This window comes from Poecilia formosa, unplaced genomic scaffold (assembly GCF_000485575.1).
Source record: "Poecilia formosa unplaced genomic scaffold, Poecilia_formosa-5.1.2 Scaffold0, whole genome shotgun sequence".
Lineage (NCBI taxonomy): Eukaryota > Metazoa > Chordata > Actinopteri > Cyprinodontiformes > Poeciliidae > Poecilia > Poecilia formosa.
The window spans coordinates 4615932-4640305 of record NW_006799939.1 but is presented as its reverse complement, the minus strand read 5'-3'; the positions used below and the strand labels follow the sequence as shown (position 1 = coordinate 4640305).

Genomic DNA, 24374 nt, shown 5'->3' with positions numbered 1-24374 from the left:
CAGGAGTTGAGAGAACAAACTAAAGCAGACCTGCAGAATTTATTTGAATCAGTCTCAAAATAATTCTTGAAGTGCATTTAACTGATGTAAACACAAGCTACTCAGTGCATCATTCTTCTTAGCTTTCCTGACTTTGCGAGTGTTGCATCTCTTCACTCCGTCATAAGAAATCCGTTTTCAGTTTGTAACAGCTAATAGTTCAGCGGGACGTTTCTCAGCTTCCCTAACTAAAACATTCATTTACGAAGGAGAAAGAGGCAACCTGTCATTTGCTGCACCCAGACACCCACCCTTTTACAAACACACCTATGTCAAACATACTCATTTGTTTTTTACATTGCAGTTGGACTTTAAAAAAACCCAACAAAACAACTGAAAGCAAACCTGTAACAAAAGACGGTCTCTGTTGGTCTGCTTTGATTAAAGAGGCACAAAGATATTGTCTGATTTGTCTTCTTCATTCTGGCTGTGAGAGAGCGAGAGAGAGCAAGACTTTAGGTAAATAGCAAAAAGGCTAAAGTGAGCACAGATCTTGTTTTTATTCTTTTCCTTCCCAATTTTTTCAACACAAACTATGAATTTAATTATGCTGAATGTGCTCATCACACAAAAAGTCGGCGACTTTTAAAGTGAATACTTGAAATTGGTTCAGCCAGCTTCTCAACAATTCAAAATCAACAAAAAAAAGCACCAGTACATCTCTACTTTAAGTATTTTTATTTAATAAGAATAAAGAAAACATTAAGTCACAGCTGATAGCCATTTTGGCACTGGTACCTTCTTATTAAATGCTACTGATCAATTTTCCAAACACCTCAGGAGTCAGGGCCTTGCTACGTGAGTTAGCTCTGTGGCGTGTGGATCACGACCTACATTTTCCTCCATTCCTTCCCTCCATCTGCAGCATCTCCGTTTCGTTCTCCCTCCCAGTCCGCTCCTATTATCCCCATCCATCTCCTGCCGACTTTACATCTCTATTTACCACTTATCTTCGCCTTGCTGCCCTCCCTCTCATTATACGCGCTGCCTTCTCTGCAGTCCTTGACGTGCATCTGTTCCCGTCGTTCTGATGCTGCCTTGCTTTGCTCCGTTTATTGGTTTATGGTTGTTGTTTTTTTTCTTTTAACTGGGTGGGTTTGACAAGCCACTATGATTTCATCGGTGTGGATAAGTTGGCCTGATAAGATGTGACCCAGATGGGATCTCCGTCTCCTTACACATCTGTCCATCATAACAAGACGCATAAGCTCCCACTCAAGGTTCAAGATAATGAGTCATGTGACTGCCTGAAAAACTCTTGAGTACTAACAATGCTTGTTATCCTCTTTCTAGGAGCCCTAGTTTTTTGTGCAGTTTCTGTTTTTCTTCTTCTTCTGCTTATTGGCTCTAAACTCCTGGGCAGATGTGGAGCTTACATGTAACTTCTTGAGTATTTCTTTAGGGTCTGCTAATGGTCAGCTATAAATTAGTTTTACTTTTTATAAACTTTGGCGTTTTGCACTTCCTCTCTCAAATTCCCTCAATAATTCTTCTGTAAGGACTAAAACTATGTTTTGATGACGTAAAGATGACTTTCCAGGCTCATGAGTACGTCAGATGTTACATTTTTGTGTTTAGGGAATGTTGCTCTTTATTGCCAAGATATATTCAGTAAATCTTACACACACATAAAAAAAACATGTAATCACCAGATACAAATGAAATATGATGTTTTTAAATCACATTTGGCTGTACTTTTTTTTTTTATGCAATAAATGTCTAGTTTGCAGCTTTGAACTAACTAGAATTATACTAGAGAAACTAGTCTGCTGTGGTTGAAGAGGTTTTGAGAAGTCTTTAGTTAAAAGACATCGAGTGTGATGTCTTTTAACTATAAGACGTTAAAAGAAAGATCAAATTGAAGCAGTTTAGGAAGATAAAATTTGTTGCCACAGAGAAAATCCTAACTATTTTTCTCAGACTTCTCAAATGAAACGCTCTTTAAAAGCTTCTCTTTTTGAGCTTGTGTGTGTCATCTTTGTCCTTTTGACCTCTTTTCAATTTTGGACTTGTGTGGCTTTGGTTGTTACTTACTCAATATTTTTTGGTTAGAAGTTGAGTCATCTGCTTTGTACTGTGAGAGGGACGTTTCATAATTGCCTTGACAGCTAATGGTTTAAAGACGCTTTCTATTGTCTTGTAGTTTTCTGTGAGGAAATCTAAACATACGTAACTGATCAGGGATCCTAATCTTGTATATTTCATTAGGAATAACTATCCCTAGTTATGATAACAACCAATGTTAACCAAACTTGAGTGTAATACAAAGTTTTTAGAAATACACTGAGAATTTGATTTAAAGTAAAAGTTAGATTTTAACATTTGTATGACGGTTATCTCCATAATTGACAAAAAATAAAAAATAAAAAATACGTAACTGAAAAGAAAAATAAACTGTGATGGGATAATGGTTGAAGTACCCCAGGAGATGGCAGCTTGTTTACGGGAATTTAATTAAAATATAAAGAGATGAAACCTATTGCTAAGATTCAAAAGTACAAAGTGGTGAAGGGGTGAATTGACCTTTAGCTACGATTCATAAAGATATATTTTGAGGGCAGACTTGGAGCTCTGTCAACGTTTCCATTCTCTTTTAGACTTACTCACCCAGCATCTAAAGTAAGCTAATTAGAGTTAGAAATTGGGCAAAAATAGTCAAAATTCTCCTTTAAAATGTTAAATGTAAATACATTTCTGCCATCTTTCTGCAGTTTGTTGTCCTTTACTGTGGTAAATATGGACACATTAGGTCAGACAAGTAAAACAGGGCTGTTATTATTGTTGTTGTTATTATTATTATTATTATTATTATTATTATTAATATTATTATGATGATGATTACTAAGCAATATGTATTTCCATCTTGCATGTATTTGTGTGTTAGTGTGGTAGAAATGGTTGGAAAAGTGGTATTTGTTTGGGCATGTGCTCATTATCATGGCATTAAGTGAATAGATGAAGTTACCGTCTACAGCACTCCACACACACAAAGCAATGCAAGAATAGTCTGGCAACGCAGATGTTCAAAGATGTGGATGGTTGGTTGTAACAAAGGAGGTTTTATAGCAGCAGTGGAGACAGAAAAAAGGGTGATTATTCAGTGCAAATTATTTTAGAAACACTACTTTTTAAACTTGTACTAGCCTGTTAAGCAAAAGGGCAGTTGGCATTAAAACGCTGTTACTATAAAATGTTTATTATTTTGTTTCTTTTGTGTTTTTACTAGGAAGATGCTTTAAAGTTCTAAACTGCATTTTACGACCCCTTTCGACTACGAGATCTGAAATGTTTCCCCCCAGAACTTTAATTTGTTCTGGCCTTTTTTTTATTTTTTATTTTTGTGATCACCCCCACTGTGGAACAGGGCCATTGCAGCAGCAGAAGCTGAGCGGTAGCCCCCCCACCTCCCCCTTCCCCACTGCAGCTGTGTCAGCCAAGGTCTTACTCAGACACCGAGAGTGACAGAGACGCTTACATCATGGACTTGAAAACCATGATTTTTCTACGAAACTAAACTGTAACTGATGACTCCGTCTCATTAACTCCAAATTCAGAAGTTACAGAGTCATCACAAACTGTGGAAAAGGTGTAGCTGGAGCCACTTTTTAAAGAGACTTCACTGAGACTGTGCTTTTTGACTGGTCTCAGTCTCCCAACAATAGTTATGTACAATAGCCGCGTTTCCACTGACCATATAATTGTGAAATTTGATATTTGCTAAACACAGCAATTTTGGAAAAAAAAAAAAAAAAAAATTGTCTTACGATAAAAAGTTTTGGCAAGACGATGAGGTGGTTTTTATCAACCAATCAAAATTGGTTTATTTTGCAAAACTGCCAAGAAACATTTTTTCCCACAAAAGTCACACATTCAATGATCGGATCTTGCCGCTGGCATAAACCATGAAGAAGACGACAACAGGAAGTAGTTTGAGGATGATGATGAAGCGGCATGGTTTGTAATGACTTATCATGTGAACCAAGTTATTCACGTGTGAATTTTGTTTTGTTTTTTTTGTACTTAATGGGAACACTGCAATTGCAAAATCGTGTTTTGCAATTGCAAAACACGATTTTGTTAGCAAAATATTGACAGAGTTTTGTGCACATTTATAATGGAAACACAGCTACTGTGAAATCACATCAAAATCATAGAAAACAAGTTTGTTAACTTGTGGATAGAGAATTGTGTAGGAAGACTCCTAAGTAAGTCCAAGGGGTTGATTTATTTTTTTTTCAACGTTTAAATTCAGTATCAAATTAAACTAAACAACAGCTCATGTATTCTATCAACTTTGATATTTTAAGATCAAAGTTTCAAGTCTTTCCCAGACTTGAATACAAGCAGACATTAACTATATTAGATCTTAAAATATCAAAGTTGATAGAATACATGAGCTGTTGTTTAGTTTAATTTGATACTGAATTTAAACGTTGAAAAAAAAAAATCAACCCCTTGGACTTACTTAGGACTCTTCCTACACAATTCTCTATCCACAAGTTCCTGGTAAATAAAAAAGCACTACCTCTATACTGTGCCTTTTTCTGAGGAAAGTGTGTTGCTGGTAAATATTTTAAACATTTTTTTTACCTTGTTAAATGCATTGCAAATATAAGAGTGTGATAATGAACCCATAAAACTAGCCCAGTTCTAGAAAAGCTTCCTGTAGCGGAAAGACGCCTCTAAGCGTTTGCATGTGACCGGGCCCCGATGAAGTGAAACAGTGGTATGCTCTACTTTCATATGAAAACATAAATGCTTCAGTTTTTCGCATGATAAAATAATGCATTTTCTTTTTCATATAAAGTATGTGAGGGACCGTGTAGCTCAAACTGGAGGATAGTTTAGTTGGCTGAAGTGGCCAGCCCACAATCCTGCCTTAAATTTACACATGGGTTATGTTTTTTTTTTGTTAAAAAGTGAAAATAACTTGATCTGTGTACCAGGACTTTTTGTCTGTAAGCATTTTTTCTTTTTTCCCTTTAAAAAAATATATTTATATTTTACATTTTCTAAGTATGTACGTACAAAAAAAGCAGTGTGTGAACCTCTCTCAACAACTGCCCACATACTCTTTCTGTAGCAGAGTCACTAGGAGATTTCACTGGAAACCCTATTATCCTGCCTGGCTGTGTTTTTCGCCTGTACAAGCGCAGGCGGCAAGAAAGACTCCGAAGCAGATCTGTGTTCTCTTATCTGATCTTGTCAGCTCCTGTAATGTGTGTTCCTCAGGTGGAGGCAGGTTTGAAAACGAGACGCGCGGCACGGCTTCCCGGTGAATGGGGCAGGCGAAGAGTGTTTTCACTCATCATTTTTATAGTCCGTGCAGCGATAAAAACGCTGGATGCGAATCAATGCAGCTCTTCAGCCTTTTTGTCAATGCAGGCGGTGATGTACGACTTAGCAGACATGTTTTTGGCTTTTCTCGAGAACTCAAGTGTCTTCACGTCAACATCCTTTGGAAGGAAGTATTTGAGATATCGCTTGAGTCTTGTCTTGTTTATGTAATTGAAAATTCAACCCAAATTAGTTTTTTGTAGGTAGCAGAACCAGAAACCTTCAGTTGCAAACTTATTGATAGGACAGTATCTTACTAGGAGTGTGAGCGCTAGCGATGTTAAAGTGGTACCAACGTTTTGAGCACGGTGAAGTCTGTCTTGCTAATAGTTGAATCCAGCTGGTGTCAACATGTGACTTTGTCTGGTAGAAAAAGTGCAATAAATCACGAGTGCAGAATATGAAGGTGAGTTTTTTAAGATTAGCAGTATGCTGTATCTATGATTGAGATCTACAGAAGTGCACAAATATACATGTTTTGATGTAATTAAATTAGATAACGAAATAAATGAATTAAAAAGGATTAAATATGTAATGAAAGCTCCGTTTTTACCAGCTTGTGTTTAGCACTGTTGCAGTTGCTAGGTGACGGGATAAATCTGAGGGCTAGACCGTCCAATTTTTACAGTCGTTCACTTCTGGTCTTTACTTGTCGACCGGGCTGGCCGGGTTCTTCAAAGGATTCAACCCCCGAATTTGGACACGCCGTCTTATTTTGGAGTATAAAAGGAAGTGGCTCTAACGTAGCCCAAATGTGTCAACAGAGCTAGCTAACCAAGATGTCTTGTGCTGTCGGACAAAACTACCTTTTAGTTGTTTGTGAGAGAAAAGAAATGGTGACAGACAAGAAAGAAGCAGACATGACAAGCTAGCCGTTAGCCTCTAATGCTAATGCGAATGCTTCAGCACTTCATATCAGTCAGCTGAAATATATGCGCTAAAATCTGAAATAGATGCTTTTCACTGTTTGAATATAAACTTTAAGTGATACAATGAACAGTGACTCTTTAAAATGCAGCTTATGATTTTTAAAACTTTTATTAAATTGAGGTTTTGTTATTTTTGAAGCTTTTCTGGCTTTAGGACCACTTTATGCTGAGACAAGCACAAATAAAACATAATTTGTGGAATTCAAACTTAAATTTGTGAGAAAGTATAAACATACTTTCTTAAGATCTATGGTATGTATGTAAAATTATTCATTTTATATATTTGAAAACATAAAATGGGGCTTCCCATCCTTTTTCTAGTAGAAAGAATGATGCTAAAATTTTGTTTCATTCTCATTAATACAGCATAATTTAGGTTGGTCTCTTTTTTAAAATGAGAATCAGGTGTAACAAAATGACACGAATGAGCCACTAAGTTGCAGTTACATAACAAAGTATCCATGGACTTTATACCATGTATAATATCTCTTCACAACTTCACAATCCGGCCTCAGAAAGCAACAAAATGAAGCACTTTCATCAGAAAGTGCGACAGCTTGACAAACCAGTGGCCAGAGTTGAGGTCTTTGGTCTAATTACACTTCAGAAAGACTGATTTAGGATTAGCTGCAGGGGCCGTTTGGAGCAGCAGACAGATGAGGAGGCGCACCGAGGAAGAAGAGGAGGAAGTTCAGCCGAAACCAAAGTGGACAGCGGGGAGTGATGTGAAAACAGAAGGAGGTGTTTCAATTTAGACTTAAATCAGAAGCTATTACGAGGATCGGCCTGTCCACTAACCGGACTCTTGTTGCGCTCTTGCTCATGCTCCGTCTTCTTCTTCCAGTCTGTACTGCCTTCACTTTTAATGTAGGATAATAATAAGAAAAAGAAAACGTTAACATTTCCTTACACAGAACCATTACAGTGCTGTGAAAACACAAAAACATTGTTTTTGAGCAATTATGAAAGGGAAAAAGATATCCACACGAATTCAGTCCTGGGTGAATAAGTAATAATCGCTTTGTTTAGTTTCACTTCCACAAACCATAACCAGGCCTGGTTAGCACCTCAATTGTAAAATCAAGAAATCCCTTGATAGATCGCTAACAACTCGAAGTAGACTGAAGGATCTCATGAAGTGACGCTTCATGCCCCAGTGCAAAGAAATTCAAGATTAGATGAGAAATAAATTTATTAACATTTATAAGTCTGGAAAGGGTTATAATAACATTACTGAGGCTTTTGTACTCCAGAGTTTGGGAACCACGCCTGCAACTACTCAGTGCCCAGGGTTCAGAAGAATGGACAGAAATGGCTTCAATTAAACAGTTTTAAGCACTGCTAACCAGAACGAACACACAGGTCTTTCTGACATTTACCAGAAAAAGCATCTTAATGACTCCTTAGACTTCTGGGAAGAGATTCTGTTGACTTGGCACAAGTGGAAATCCTTTGAAGTCCCATTACATCTGCCATAAAACTAAAATGAGCTTCGAGAAAAAGAATATCTTACCTACAGATGAGAGGAGGACCACAGGAAGGTGGCAGGGGGAACTCAATTTTATTTTATTTTTTTCACAAACTATCTTTCTCGTACTGTTAGGACATAGTGACAGTTTCAACATTTAGAACAATGTCGTTTTCTAAGAAAAATGATTTTACGAAAATACACCATCTTTCAAAAATCATATACTAAAACCATCTCTGTTAACATTCGTCAAACACTCTGACACGTTAAAGTGTGACAACAAAAAAAAAGAAGAAATCTGTGGTGGGGTAAATACTTTTTTCATCACTTAGAGTATGAATATCCAAGAAATGTCTTTTTTTGTAAAGAAAGTAAAGAAAAGACACAGTTGGTTAAGAACATCCAGCCCAGCAGTTCAGGATTAAGATTTCTTGGACTTTGGGGGTTTTTTGTTGTTGGTTTTTTTTGTTTTTTTTTGGCTGGTGAGATTTAAGGGTGTGGGGTTTTGTTGCCATTTGGACTCCAAACTAATTAAAAATGACTTTTGAATTTTATGCAGTTGAGAAAAGACAAAGTGCTGCGGTTCAGGAGTGGGGTGGCTGTTGTGGCGCAGAGTCCTTTTAGTTAGGAGCAACCAGGGGTTAACGAGCAGTGTGAGAAAAACAGGCAGAGTTTGAGAAGGAGGGGGGAGGGAAATACACACACACACACACACACACACACACACACACATCACACACACTTATATGCAAACACACTGTGAATCCCAGAGAAAGCTGAAGATGGTTTGCCCCCTGAGAAAAGGCAGTGGTTGTCGGCTGAAAACGAAGCAGAATTGTCCCGGCAGGTATCGCTCAGGCTCGATTACTAAAATGTTGGAGGTATAGAAAAAATACTTTAAGAAAAGAAAAAGTTTTAAAAGTTTGTGTTTTTTACAGCTTAACATTTTTCAGACTTTTTGTTTTGTCTAAAGTCCTTTATTTACTCACTTTTTATGGTATTGAGTCGAGTACTTTAAATCCATCCAGCAAACCCACCAGCATGTAACAGGACAGGGTTGACTAAAACACCTGCCATCTTCTACACACACAGACACACACACACACACACACACACACACACGCGCACGCACACACACACACACACGCGCATGCACACACACACAAACAGAGACTTGATGGACTCTCTCCCTTCTCACGCTAACAGAACAGGGCAAGCAGGATCCCCTCTCAGCCTATTTATCGGGGCGGGGGCGTGAGGGGTGCGGGTTGGGGGGGGACAGACAGCGTGGACTCACTCCATTGTTCTGGCTCGGTTTAAGGGGTGGGGGTAGGCAGAGATGAGACCAGGAATAGGGATGGGAAATGGAGACCCCAACAATGCCACAGAGCCCCCCCACTGCTTTTCCTGCTTCTGAGAATGACCTGCTCTGACACAGCGGGGCGTAAAGGAGGAAAACCATCGTATAACTCGGCTGAAAGTGGATCCAAAGTGGTCAACGATCGAGTTCAAGACTGGAACCTGTGTAGGAGTCAAGTTTGAGTCTTAACACGAAGCTTTTTCTGTGATAAAACAAAGTAGAAGAATATGACCATCGCCATCAGATCTGATCAAGGCTAATTACTCCTCGGTGTGTTGCTGTTGGTCTCCTGTTCTGGAAAACACAAAAAAACTGATTTTGTTGGGTTTTATCGCTTCTTTTACCAAAAAAAATAAAAATAAAAATGGAAGACTAACATGCAGCAGCTTTTTATGACAGATATTAAATGTACAATGTTTCATATCATATCTTACCTTTGCACAATTCTGTTAACTTTGTCGAGGGCTAATAGTCTCTATCAACGGGTCGCCACATGCTGCCGTCTGGATACCTTTACTCTGAGATTTCAAAGAAAGTCTCAGTCATTTCTAAATCTAACATCTGCCACAAGAGACAGAAGCTGAAACCTCTAAAAGGTAAAACCATGAAATGTTGATGTACTACATTAAGCCTTCCTGTTACCTGCGGAATGTCAAAAAATAGCTTATTTACCCCAAATGACGCTGTTGTAACTCATAGCATCCAAATATCTTCGGAGAGTCATTGGTGCTGGCAGTGCTGTGGGCAGGAAGAATCTCTAATATTGCAGTCTTGCTTTCTCTCGCTTCCCTGCAGTTTGACTTCATGCGTCTCTACTGCAAAACAGAAACAGCTCTGAATCTGTCAGATGTTTGGGAATCAACACCAAAGATGCAGGAGGTTCTCTGAAAGCCACATTTGCAGATTGCCTTCCTTGTATTTTGCTTTTTTTCCATGGCATGACACATTTGTTGGCCTTAATAAAGTTTTCAGTGCATGTGTGCGTGTGTGTGCATGTGTGTGTTTTGCCAACAGCCTGTAGGCGTGTATTTGTGTGTGTTTTTGGCAGATCTTTCCAGCTGTGCTTTCCTTTTCTCTCTTCATTGCGGAGCGTACAGCAGACCTCTTTGTCTGCTGGTTTTGAACGGGGCGGGAGGTGAAGAGCAGTTTGTTCATAATGGATTATTGATTGGTCTGAGAATACACTGCCTATGCACTGAGTTGTTGCGTGTGTATGCGTATGTGTGCTCCATACTCCATAGATCCCCTCTGTCTTTGTGAATGTCTCCACTTTATGAGCAACTGTAGAGAGTAGAGCGAGGATTTTTTGTGTGTGTGTGTGTGTGTGTGTGTGCGTGCGTGCGTGTGTGTGTGTGTGTGTGTGTGTGTGAAGTGCTCTATGTATGTAGCAATGCATGTTTGTGTGTGAACCTCTGTACAGCTGACCAAGCTTTCAATGCTGCCTGTATGAAACACTGTCAACAGCCCGCAGTGTGTGTTCGTGGACTTTGAAAAGACGTGCACGCACAAAATTAAAAGCCCCCTCTGTTTTACATCTTGATTTTTCAGCTCCCTCAGACGTGTGCGTGCGTTTGTGTTGCTGTTCCAACAGAGCTTTCAGTCTCTGCTACCCCCCCCCTCAACCCACAATTGCGTATCTTTTTTATAGCGTTCCTCATCCTCCGCGCTGACGCGTGTGGGAGGAAGAAAGATCCCGTCGTGGCTAAAGGATGACCCCCACGAGAACAACCTGGAGTCGTTACCAATGATAAGGTGACAGAGTGAGTGAGCCAGTGTGTTATGAGAGCCAATCCCCACACCCCGGGGGTGCAGGAGATTTGTGCCAGAGCTTCCTTTTGAGATGATTGCCATGATGGAGGACGAAGCCTGGCTGCAGGACAGAGTTTTTATCAGAAAACAAACAAACAGAACGAAAGGAGAATTTCACTTTCAGAAACCTTTCGAGTAAAACTTCATTTAAAAGACGTCCGTACTGGGATGTCCTCTTGCCAACTTCCTGCAACATATGGAAGCAAAATCTGAACCCTCTAGAGGGAGCTGTTGAGTCAGCAGAGGTTTTTTTTCCCCGAGTTTATGCCTCGAGGGAAACGCACTATCAAGCAGTTGGTTGTCATGTTACTTCTTTTTGGCAACAAGTTGTTTTCATGCTTCTCTCATAATAATAATAGTAGAGAAATGTTGAAAACTTGTTTTTTTTGTGTGTGTTCTGACAAGTGAGACTGTCACAAAGCTAATAGTTTGATTCTAATACCAAGACTAATTCTTGATATGCATTTTTTGGTACTACAGAGGTTTTTTAGGGTACGTGTCAAACTCAAGTCCAGCGGGCCAAAACTAAATCAGTGCCAAATTACTTCAGTGTTAAATATCTAACATTAGAAGTACACATCAAATGCAGAGAAAGGTCTATTTTAGTACCTCAACACATTCTGCCTCAGGACACTAATGATCTTGATGTGGCTCCGAAATGAAAATGAGCTGTTTTAGGGCAACTGGTTAAAGATTTCGTAAAGGAAATCAGTAACAGTCTGGCCATATTTTTTCTTGCAGAAATTTGCAAACAAAAAAGAAAACCTTATTGAGAAGTTCTGCTTCAGCTAAGCACTTACGTATGGAAGTAGGTGTCAGGCGACAAGACAACCCTTCCTACAAGTGTTAATGTCCTTGATGGGGGTATGTAGTTTGGATTAAGTTGAGCAGTTAGTTGGAGCGCGGGTTTCTCCACGATGTGAAAAGGAATCTGATGCAGGCGAATGTGTTCAGCAGTTCAATATCTGTGTTTCTGGAAAATGTGACTCATGAAGGGACAGACAAGAGTCAGCAGGAGGTTGCAACGGGCTCTGACTAATTTCTGGTTGACAAAACGTCTGAGTGTTCCATCTCTAGTCTGATTTCGTGATGTTTTCTAAGAGTTACCTGGTCCCTACGAGAGATCAGAACCAAGATAAATGGGAGTAGTGTGTAAGCCTGTTACAATAAGCAATAAATCAGTTCGTCTCATGATAAATTAAAACAAGCTCAATCATTTGCATTTGCATGATTGCATGTTTTTCTTGTGTTTCTCTCTTTCTACCAAAGGCTGAATCTCAGAAGCCTCAGAAGAAGTTTGTTTAGGGAGACTTAACTATGTATTGTATTTATTGTTTCGGCCTTGGTTGCTCTTTCACAGGGTGTACTCGCTTTATTATGCCTTTATGTTACATGGAAATGATCTCAAAACAATAATATTATTGTTTATCGCAATAATTTCTGGGCCGATTTTTTGTTTGTTATCATGACAGGCCTAAGAGTGTGTAATGTAATGTTTTTTTTTATTTTTATTTTTTATTGTTTTATTGAAGCAGAAAGAAGCAATGCCTTAATTACATGGGTATGAGAAGTTTTGTTTATGGACGTAGGAGGGAATGAGATGGTGGGTAGTTGTATGAACTGGTGAAGGGGCAAACTGGCCCGGAGCGTTAAGAGTAGGTAAAAACAAACACAAACGTAACACTGTAAACGGGTCCTCTTCTGAGCTTCACGGACAATTTAACGGTGCTCGTTTCAAGATTCTCTCCAGATGTGGACCTCACAAGTCCGCCCCAAACAGAAATAGCCGGGCCTGCTTCGTATCGGCCCACTTATGGATGGGAAAAATCCGAACGGATTTCCTGCTCTCTCCTGTTCCTCCGCCCACTGCGCCTCGGCGCTCGACTAGTGGGGCAGAAGAGAGCCTGAGCTCGTTCGGATGGCGGTGGTAGGGGCAGGGGAGGGAGAGGAGGGGCGGGGTGGCCGGGGGTTGTGGTTTGTTTTTGTTTGACACAGCAGTCATCATCAACTGAGCGAAGGGCTCCATTCATTCCCGGTGACTCATGATAGGCCTGCTCAAGTGTCCATTAGTGACAAGGTGCTCGGCTGAGGTTGGATAGGTCACTGTGTTTCAGGATGATTATCTCCCTGCAGGCTCAGAGAAACAGGTGTTAAATGTTGGGATGGGTGGAACCTTTACACTCCGAAGTAAAAGACCAATTGCCGCTCCAGTTAGGGTTAAACACGGCCGGTTTTATTTATTTATTTTACCTTTTTCTTTAGGCTGTCTCTGCATGGAAGACTTCCGAAGAAGCTTTATTTTTTTTTAATAAAAGAAAAACAGGTTTCCCAGCAGTTTTTGTTTTTAGTTAATATTTTGAAACATCTTCTCGTTTTTGATGACTCCAGTGATTAGTAATCTTGTTCATCTCTCCTGGACAATCCCCCCCACACACACTCTCTGTAAGCCATTTATTTATTTTTTCTCTCTTTAGCCACAGTTTTCAGGGGCCCACATTGTTTCCCCTCTGGTGGATAATCTGATTACATTTCAATTTGCACGTGACTGTCTGGTGGAGGACAGGCTTACTGCTGCATCGTCTGAACACTGGTCAGTGAGGCCATTTAATGGCAAATAAGATCATTATCCCCTGATTTTTTTTTTTTTTTTTTAGCACCAGAAGCAGAGGAAACGAGTAACATTAGGATGTGGAGACAGAGAGCAGATGGAATGGGGAGTGATTGGATTCTTTTATTTTTTTTATTTGTACTGTTGTATGTTATTTCTTGCAGTAGCATAATCTCACTGAAAATGCAAGAAAAATCTGAAATTTAGGAACATTTAGTTGGAGAGAAAAATCCCAGATTATTTTTTTTTATTTTTTTTTTTTATAAAATTCTTTATGCCCAGTTATTGAACCACTTCTAATAAAACAAATATGGAAATACACTTTTTTTTTATTATGGAAATTTTTAAAGTCTGTTAAAGTCTGTAAGTGACTGTTAAACCTTGTCTGTCTTAGGCACTCTTCAAAATGGGAAGCACAAGAAAACATGCCATTCAAAAGCGAGGTGTGTGATTCAAGAAATTATTATTAGAGGGGAAAAAAAGCTACTCATTGAAAAAAATTTAAAAGTTGAAAGCAAATTGAAACATAATGACGGACAAGGATCCATTTTTATCTTGTCGCCACCCGCAGAGAGCAGGACCATAAGGGAAGTAAAACAAATCCCTAAAGTTCACTTTTAGAGAACAGTTCTGTGTTTTGGAAAACTTAAAACAGCTCTCTCTGCCCCACCATCACGAATGTAAACTTGTGAAGTTAACCAAACGCTGCCAGGAATTTCACTGTAAGACTGTGGCTTGGACAGTTGAGGCGAAGGGTGAATTTTTCAGGAACAAAAACTCAAAGTGGATCTGGGACGACGATGCAGAAAAGCACCTAACACCCACTGTTACGTATGCTGGGGAACATATGTGATGCTGTGGACGAGTCAGTGGTTCTTCTTATTTGAAACTTTGGCCTCTTTGATCAGCTCATGTTCAACGTAGTTCTGATGGACTTTTCATTTTAAAAGTATAAGAATTCAAAATTGCCAAATAAGCAGAGACATAAAATAATCAACGTTCTTCTAAAAACCAACTGAGTCTCCTAACGCCTATGGAAAATCTGTGAGATTTTATATTTGACAAAATGTAGCCATATTGGCAAAAGATACTTTATTTCTGAATTTATTAAGTATGTATTACCAGTAAAAGTATTTTTTTTCTTAAATTTACAGTGTAAGAATATGCCATAAACTGGATATTATTACATATGGCAGCGTATTATGTGTTCCTAATAAGGGTTATACATAAATATGTAAAAATATATTTAGTTCTCTCATATGCAGAAGTAAAAATGCCACCAACCATTTGCTTTCTCAGAATTAGTAATTTGGCATATGAAACAGATGGACAGATCCACTTATTCCTTTAAAGGCCATTTTTATAACTTTATTTCACTTGTGTTGGAAATTGTAAGCAGGTCAGATCACAAATATGGATCTTAATACAATGCAGAAGAAAAACAGCTTTTCTGACTTTTCCCTGGCATTAGTATAAATATTCTACCACCAGAAACGACCAGCTAATGGAAGTTCGACATGCGTGTTTATTTACACCGAATCCAAAAGTTATTCACATGGAAAACGGAGGCTGGAGGTGATGCGTCATCGATGATCTTCCTGTGTGGAGCATGAACAGAACACAGACTGTTTCTGATCACGCTGGCTCCCTGATGCGAAAGCAAAAAACCAGCAATAACTTAAACCACTGTAATATTTTTTTGCTGTTTACCTTGTTTTTATTGCTATATGTAACTGAAAACGCCTCACTTTTTTTGGTCCTGATTATGTGTTTCAGACAGGAAGATCATTTGTGGTGCACTGCCCCCTACCTCAAATTCCCATTTAAATAATTGATGGCTTCTTTGCAAAGACCCATCCAATGCAAACATGGCATCACTTTAAAATGCTCCCTGACGTGGCGTCCACATGAACTGTTATAACATTGTTAAATCCGAGTCGCTTTAGGAAGCAAGAAGTGTGCATTCGTCTTGGTTCCTCTTGTGAGTAGGTGTTGGCTTTAGACTCTGGGACAAGCTAATCTAGATTTAATCTCAATGAAGACAAGAGAAAATTATCCACTGCATGCATCACCTGCGTAGACCCTTTAAACAGAACCACATACTTGAAAACCAACGAGCTGTCTCTTCGTATCACTTTGTTTTTGTGGGACACCTGAGTGACAATTCGTCAGTTTTGGGAAAATAATTTGGGTTGAAAGAGTGAAAAGCAAACCAGTCTGATAGTAGTTGAGAAATTCTTTTGGACGAAGGTGAAAATCTGAAAGCCAGTTCGATTCATGCGCTCTTTTAGGACTCACTGACAGTTTAAAGGGAGCTTTAAACTGGACTCTTTTCTCTTTAGATCTTTTTTCTTCAGTAACTTAAGAGGTCTGGATTTGATAACATACTTTGTTTCTAAAGAATGTCAGCCACATCTGCACTCCTGGCGGTGGCGCTTCTCGCCTGTTGGAAGTAAGCTTCCCGGGAACAATCCCAGTATGCCACTGAGGCGCTTTCCAGCAGCCTGTACCAGACTAGATAGATAAGAGGCTCTGGTGCAAGGGTAGTCATTTTCATTGCAAGAATTTAAGACATATGATTGTTCTCCTCCCCCACCTTATCCTCTTGTGATTATGATCAATTATCCACTTGTAATTAGAGCCTGGCAGTAACTGAGCTTATGGGTTCTGACACTCTGTGTAATAGCCTGTAATAATGTTGTCAGTCACATTTCATATAGTCCACGCGCACAGGCAGGCTTCCCGTGGAAATTTCTTTTAACGTTTCCATTGTTTAGTGATGAGAATTGCTGACTTTACGAATAAAATGTGCTGTTTTGATCGATTGAATGGTCATAAATGAACTTTTAGATGAAGCAAAATGATGAGATTCACATTTAATCTGGCTAATCTCAGACCAAAAAAAAAAATGCACGAATCACAACACGGTGTTGAGGAGTCCGACCGTTTACTGAGTAAAAAGTGCTCTGGTGGCGTGAAATTAGTCAACGCTGTTGAAGTCTCAATGCCTATCTGTATTTCTCTTTCTGTTTGACTCGTGCCCCGACCTCATTCAGACTCCCGTTTGAGAAACGGAGCAAAGCAAACTGTCTGAAGAGCCACTTCCTGTTGTGTACTTAAGATCCCTGTCATGTGATAGCGTCAGTTGATGGAGGCGTGCGAGGAGGGGAGGGGAGCGGGGAGGGAATAGGGTGGCACTGCTGCTGATCTTGCTGATGTGCACACAACTACCATTCCCCCTCACCTCAGCCATCACCCTGATTGTGTAAAGTGTTGACTCAGCCGCTGTGGCATCAAGACCCTCCAACCCCCCCCACCCCCAGGCTGTGCACCACTAAGGCACAATCACAGAGCCACCACGTAGACCTGAATAGCAGCGGTGCACAACACTAGTTTGAGAGTAGTTTGTCTAAACTCCGTTTTATTGGCTTTGTATGTTTGCTTGGTGTTTATTGGCCGTGTTTTACGTTACCACTGCAAATGTGTGTTTTGACCTACAGTGATTCTCAAGTTTTGCTCTTTGATCTACCTAGAATTAAGCAAACAGCTTGCAGATTTTGCCAACAATACATATTTTTGGTCCAACTCTCTCCGTATTAAAATATCAGATTAGTTTTATTGATTTTGAAGCTAAAGTGACACAGATTTACTAACAATTTTCCCTGTTTTTTTCCTCTTTTGTCTCCTTTCAACTCTGCAGGTCCTGTGGTGGAAATTTCACTGTGACACATGTGTGGAAATACACAATACACTAGAACTAAGGCTAACGGAACCAGAACAAGGAGTACAAAAAGTGTTGTGGATCAGCAGAACCCGAGAAAAATCCCCTTAATCGACAATGACCATCAGGACCTGAAAAAGAAACTGATATGTTGAGTTTTTACTTGAGCAGTGAGGTACACAGTTCATTGACTTTATTAGTATCTTGAGATCTGAGTGTGGCGTTTTAGCTGACAGGACTGATACAGATATACATCCCTAGATGTACTTCTCTAGATAGCAGTGATTTCCAATGTTTCTGAACCTGTGAACAACCAGGTACAAAAGGGGGTTTCATCCATACCATGAATCCTAGAGACAGTGTAGAGGTGATGGAGACGCAGGAGAAGCTGACTGGCAAAAAAGCCAACACTGAAAAGGAGTTTGAAGGTGAGGATGACAAAATCCCAGAGGCATACAACTGCAACATCTGTGGACGCAGCTTCCCTTTCCTCAGCTCGTTCTCGCAGCACATGAGACGCCACACGGGCGCACGCCCTTATAAATGTCCCTACTGCGACCACAGGGCATCTCAGAAGGGCAACCTCAAAGTCCATATCCGCAGCCACAAACTGGGCACGCTGTCCAGCCACCACTCTAATGAGGACGAAGAGGGCGGAGCAGAGGAGGAGGAGATGAAGGTTTCCGAGGGTCTGGACGGAGGCACCAGTCCAACTAAGAGCAGCTCTGCCTGCAACAAGATGGTCAACGGGGATGTCGGAGAGGAGAGTCGAAGGAAAATGCCTGCACGGAGCATGAAAAGAGAAAAGTCTGTCAGCAACCAGCGGCCGTATTGTTGCCGCCTTTGTGGGTACGAGGCCCTGCGGGAAGACCAGCTCCTGAGCCACATTGAGAAAGTCCACATAACAGCAGACGCAGAAGAGGACACGGTCACGGTTAAGGAAGAGGTCATTACCGAGCCTGATACCGTCCAGCCGCAAAGCGATGGGACGTTCCCCTGCGAGACGTGTGGCCAGGTGTTCAGCCAGGCCTGGTTTCTGAAGTCACACATGAAGAAACACGCCGGAATCCTTGACCACTGCTGCCGAATATGTGGAAGAAGGTTCCGCGAAGCCTGGTTTCTCAAGTCTCATATGAAAACCCACAATACCAGGTCCAGGTCTCGCTCTAAAGCAGATTCGGCAGAGCCTCCCACCACTATAAATGACGTAGCACAGGATCCCGACATAACGACAACTTCTGTTACATCTGTCTATCAGATGTGCTCGAAATGCGGAAACCTTTTCCACAGCAAAGAAAGCCTGAGAGCCCACGATAAAGTTCACAGTCCTAATTGTGGCAGAAAATCCCCAGTTCACTGCAGGTCTACTGATGATGAGGATTCACCAGCTGCGAAGAGACGTCTCCTGGAATACTTTAACCTACAATGCGTTGAGGGAAAGACGCCGGGTGAAGAAGAGGACAGAGAGAAAAGGACTCTTGGTCAAAGGATTCCAGAATTAGATCCAGTTTGCAGCTACCAGGCTTGGCAATTAGCCACTAAAGGAAGAGTTGTGGAGCCAGTGGAGCCAAGTTACAAAGCTTCATATAGTGGAGGGAGCATGGAGGACGAAGCCCTTACCGATGCCGCAGTGGTTTATGAGAAGGAGAACAGCCGTTATGTCTTGCAAGGCCAAGAAAAACGCAGCTCAGGGAGACGCAGCAGCTCAGGGTTGGGAAGCCACACATCTTCAGGCGACAGGACACCGGAGAGCTTCAGCGACTCAGAGTACCGCCCTTCAAGTCGACAGGACAAACGGCGACCATCCCAGTCTTCTTCCAAAGGCAAAGAGTGCTTCGAGTGTGGCAAGATGTTCCGCAGCCGCCATCAGATGATCGTTCACCAGCGGGTTCATAGGAAGGATGGCGGCAGGGCACCAGCGGGAGACAAGGAAAGAACTGGAAGGGACGATCAGTGGGGACCCACCAGTGACCCGGAGTCCGGTTCCCCCAGCAGACCCAGCACCCCAGGGTATGGAGATTCTCCACCTGCGTCGACGCTTGGAGATCAGGCTTCCGAGATGGGGACCTCAAACTCTGGGGAAATTGCAGGTTAGTCGGTAACTTTTGACTTTTTCGGTTCTCCTTTATACACAACAAATATCCTTTACATTACAGTGGTAGAAAACAGTAACGAGAAAAATAACACTGTCATTACAGATGAATAAAAAGGATTTGCTAGTAAGTACTTGCCTTAAGTTATGGCTTCTAGTGCTTTGTATTAGCTGTTGAAACTGGAACAAACTCTGTCAGCAGTTTTAATTGCAGAAAGGACTGTAGACCTCATTAAGTCTCCCACTCGATACCTCTGTCACTCTGATGTAAACAACTAATGATGAAGAATGCTCGGCTTATCAGTCTCTTTGGAGTGGGCACTGGAGCCACCATGTGGTGAAATGTCCAAACTTCATCAGTGTGAGTTACATTTAAAAAAAAAAAGTGCTGTTTAAAAACACTATCAAACAGATCGCACAGCTTCCAGTCCTGCTGGACAGTTTGTTGACATTATTATGTAATATGAACCTGCTGTAAACTTCACAGCTTAACTGAGGCTCTTCTTCCTGATGGCACTTCAGCAGCACAAAAGGCATTTTTGGAATGCTAATCATTTTTAACGACCTTTGTAGCCTAGTGACACTACGGCGTAAATAGAAAAATAAAGAAGGAAAGACAAAAGAAAACGTAACCATTACTGAAAAATGCTCAACGATGGATTGTAATATATGTTTTTTCTTAATATTTCTGCATAACCTGATGCATTTGTTTATATTAGCAAAGAAACAAAGCGATCGTCTCCACTCTTCCCAGCTGGTGCTGACATTCTAAAATAGCTGCAACATTTCTTCAGGCCCAATTGAGCTGTGTGCTATTTCAGGTCTTCCTGTCTCAGGAAACTAACCCCCCTTCTCTCCCCCTTCAGATCTGTGTGTGAATGTGCTTTTCACTTACTGTTATATCTTTCAGCTACTTAAGCATCCTTTTATGTTAATGTTAAAACAGACTGCTGTGAGAGAGAGTTAGCAACATGAGAGGAAACAAACAAAAGGGGTTGTTGCACTTGGGCATTCCCAGGCAGGGGCATCTCCTTTCTAGTAGTAGGTTGAAGTGTAGATAATTTTTTCTTCTTGGTTTATCTCTGTATGTCTACAAATGTGCACAATGTCCTGATATTCCTATTTGTTTTTGTATTGATGAGTGACATTTTTTAAATGACTTACTCTTGGTATTTTGTAGTTCTGACAAGAACTTGTTTCCTGTCTAAAGAAAACTTTGATTAATGTGGAAAACCATTTTTTTCAATTACAAGGCTGTGAATGCCACCTTGTGGACAATTGAGGGAGCTGCACATCAGAGAAATTGATCAGTTCAATGAAACAGATGTAAACAACAACAAACAAAAAAACAATAGAAATTTCTGCAGAGGATCTTAAAAAACATAATAATAATAATAATAATAATAATAATAATAATAATAATAATAATAAGACATGTTATTATAATGGCTAATAATAATAATTATAATGGCTGTTATAATAATAGCCAATGTAATTATATTATTATAATTATATTATTATATTTATAATTATTATTACAATGTCATTATCATTATGACTACTAGTCATAATGATAAAAATATAGTAAAAATCCAAAGTCATATCCATCAATATTTATCATCATGCTACAACAAACCTAACAAATGTGTTCATTGTTTGATTTATGCGTTGAACTAGAAACTAATCTTAAGGTGACCTTTAAATCAGATTTTATATTGGGCTACACTGACCCCTGGTGGTTATTTACTATAACTACATCCAGACAAAATTCTGATAAATCTGGAGGATTGTTGCCGGAGTTAGATGGTATATTAAACATTGTTTAGTTTGTAGTGCCTGATTTTAGTAACTATGTCTTTTTTCCCCTCACAGATGAAAAGCCATATATCTGCAGCCTTTGTGACTTTGTCACTGCAGAGTCACAGGCCTACTTCACCCATGTTCGTGTCCAACACCAGGCTGCCTCCAAAGACAGACCCAGCCCTGTCCCCAGTCCCAGCTCCAGCTCAGACAGAGGGTTCCTCAGCAGTTATCCCAAACTTAAGAAAGCTTTTACTCCAGGGCTAAAAACCTCTCCGAATGCTTATCTCTCTGCTCGTCCTTCTTCATCTGATCCCACCATGATCCCGATGGATTTATGTGTGAGAGCCAATGGGATCAGGGGCGTAGCCTCTATAACTTTAGATAAAAAGAACCTCCCAAGCCATAAGTGCTCCTTCTGCTCTCACTCCACCCGCTATCCAGAGGTGCTCTGGATGCATCAGACAGTGGCTCACCGCATCAACAGCAGTAGCTCCAATCTGGCTCCGAAATGGGCTGTTAAGAACAACTCTAAGACCTCCAGGGACAACTCTTCGTCCTCAAAGAGACGCACCGGGCCTCCACCTGTACTGGAAGGGAAGGAATGTCAGCCGCTCCCTCCGACGGTGCGGAGCCAGCGGACGCGGCCTCCTACCTGCACCAGTGAGGTTGTAAAAAAGAGCAGGCCTGTCAGTCACGCAGTCACCCCGTCATCATCTTCTACTCCTTGTACGCCATCCTCAAGAATCTCTTCATCAGCATCAGGCAAGCAGGTTGGGAGAGTCCCCGTTCGGCCAGTCAGCAGCAGCAGCACCAGTAAACGTATGGAGGACCAAAGTCAGCGTTTCAGACCCAAGGCGGAAATCTATCCCCGTGTCAGCACTCAGGCACCTTCTGGCTCTTCGGAGAAGAACACCGGGAGCCGTTCTCGACCGCCTGCATCAGGCCTCAGCTCTTCCACAGCATCCAGGATGGCAGACCGCTACATGATGCCTCAGGAGGGTCTGGGCTTCATGCTGACCAACCAACACAGCCTCTCGGAGTACAGCCGAGCCCGGGGCTCCTCTCATCAACCGCTCCCCAGTTCCCAAATCCACAGTCGGCCAAACCCTTCAAGACCCAACGCCATTAACCACTGTTTGCCCACAACGCACAGCTACGGCATCTCCCAGACACAGGGAGCCGTGGCGCAGGCCTCTTCCTCCCCCTCATCATCATCGATACCATCAGAGAGCCGTAGGGATGTGAAGCAAGAGCCGATTGGAGAGACACCAGACATGTCAACCGACGTCCTGGGCTACCTTAAGAAATACAACCCGCACGATCTGGCTCCTTTCTATCACCACTGGGGTGCGGCCAACTCTCTGATGGACCCCACAGGTAGAAATTACTCATTAACCACACACTGTTCATACATTTACACCAAATTGTTATGCTTCTACGATGAAAAGCGCTTTCTCACATGAAATTCCCCATCATCAGCTCACACAAAAGTTGCTTCAAGCAGCTGATCTCAGAGAAAATGTCAAGTGTCAGAAGGAATAAAGCAATGTTTACTGAAATTGGATGGCTTGCTTCTGAGCCCTTTCGAACAACAATAGCTGGCAGAAGAAAAATCTATAAAGAGAGTCCGCTACCTTGCTGCTCTGCCCTTCTGGCGAGGAGCCACTCGCGCCGTGCTCAGGCTTTTACAAAAATGTAGATGTGCACGAATGATGAAGCGACACCGCCTCCTGCAGACCTTACCGGTGTATGCGCTTCTCTCTTGCAGCTCCTGTCAACATGATGGAAATGGTGGGTGTAACCAGAAAGGAGCTAAACTCTACCTGGTAGATGCAGTAAAACATACCCTCAGGATAATACCACCACCAACGTGTCTCATGGTGGGTTGGTATTACGAGGTGACGTAGCGATCCATATGTAAGCCCAGATCACTTTTTGAATGCATCGCTTTGACCCACTTGTCCCCCCACATGATATGTGGCAAACTTCAAGCAGAAACTCTCATGACTTTCCTTCAGAAATGACTTTCTTTGATTCTGCCAGCTGAGCTGTGAATCTCCTTCACAGTTCTATCAAGTCAAGGCAGTGGAAAATACCTTACACCATTGACACTTATTTCAGTCACCAATTATGAAACAAGCAATAACCATTACACTTTGTCAAACACCATCATCAAGCAAATACACATCAAATATGTTGTTTGACGTTCCAGTTACTAGGACTCAAACGGAAACTCAGTGGTTCAGTCTTTGCAGTTTTCTGGAAGCTTGTTCCAGATTTATGGTGCATAGAAGCTGAATGCTGATTCTCCATGCTTGGTTCTGGTTCTGGGGAGGCAGAACAGATCAAAACCAGAAGACGTGAGAAGTCTGGAAGGTTGATACAGCAGCAGCAGATCTTTAATGTATTGTGGTGTTAAGCCGTTCAGTGATTTTTTTTTTTTTAAACTCCATCCATCTTTATCCCTAGAGGGATTGGGAGGATTTTTTTTTAAACTGATAAAAGTATTTTAAAGTTTATTATTTGAGCTACAGGAAGCCAGTGGAAGGACTTCAGAACTGGGGGGAAGTGTTCTGTCTCGCTAGTTTTAGTGAGAACATGAGCAGTGGTGTTCTGGATCAGCTGCAGCTGTAATCAGTGCAACTAAAGAAACACATGGATGAGTTTCTCTACATCTTGATCATTTAACCCTGGAAAGGTTATTTAGGTGATAGCAGGTGGATTGTGTAACTGTCTTTATGTGACTAAAGGGTTTCCAGCTGTAGTAACTGAAGTCTACTATGAAAATCTCAGGTTGTCTCATCATTTCATTTCCACTCCACAGAAATGTGCGCCTTTGTGTTGTTCCATCACATGAAACCCCCATGAAGCGCGCTGAAGTTCCTGGTTGGACTTGAATGTTCTTGGGTTTAAGATGTAAAAGCAGTAGTAGTGCGTAGATAACATTTGTCTTTTTTTTTCTAACTGTGAAAGACGCGAGAGAACCTTTTCTGCTCTCAGGTCTGCGAGGCATTCACGGACCCCCGCTCCACTGTTCCAGAAAGCTGTCACAAACTGTTTGGGTCACGGCTCTCCACCTGACGAAGAGACTCGCGCAGAGGAAAGCGAACAAACAGAAAAGGGAGGCCAAAAAAAACAACAACAAAAAAAAAAACAAGAGAGATGAGACAGAATAATTACCCCACCAGCTGCTTTGGAAATGGTCATT

The 24374-nt window shown here is 41.2% G+C and overlaps 1 protein-coding gene across 7 annotated transcripts in view; it reads left to right on the top strand.

The window, feature by feature from the left end:
* Positions 1–24374, top strand: part of znf516 (zinc finger protein 516) — a 57012-nt gene that overhangs the window by 19284 nt on the left and 13354 nt on the right. For 6 of the 7 annotated variants that reach the window (XR_476776.2, XM_016676215.1, XM_016676249.1 and 3 more), the window contains exons 2-3: positions 17251–19361; positions 21236–22543. Coding sequence is in view for 6 of the 7 variants with exons in the window: in XM_016676215.1 (XP_016531701.1) it covers positions 17615–19361; positions 21236–22543 (3055 nt within the window). In the remaining variant the exon portion in view is untranslated. Of the gene's footprint in view, positions 1–10669; positions 10886–17250; positions 19362–21235; positions 22544–24374 lie in introns of those variants that run through there. The other variant, XM_016676284.1, reaches the window with a different exon arrangement.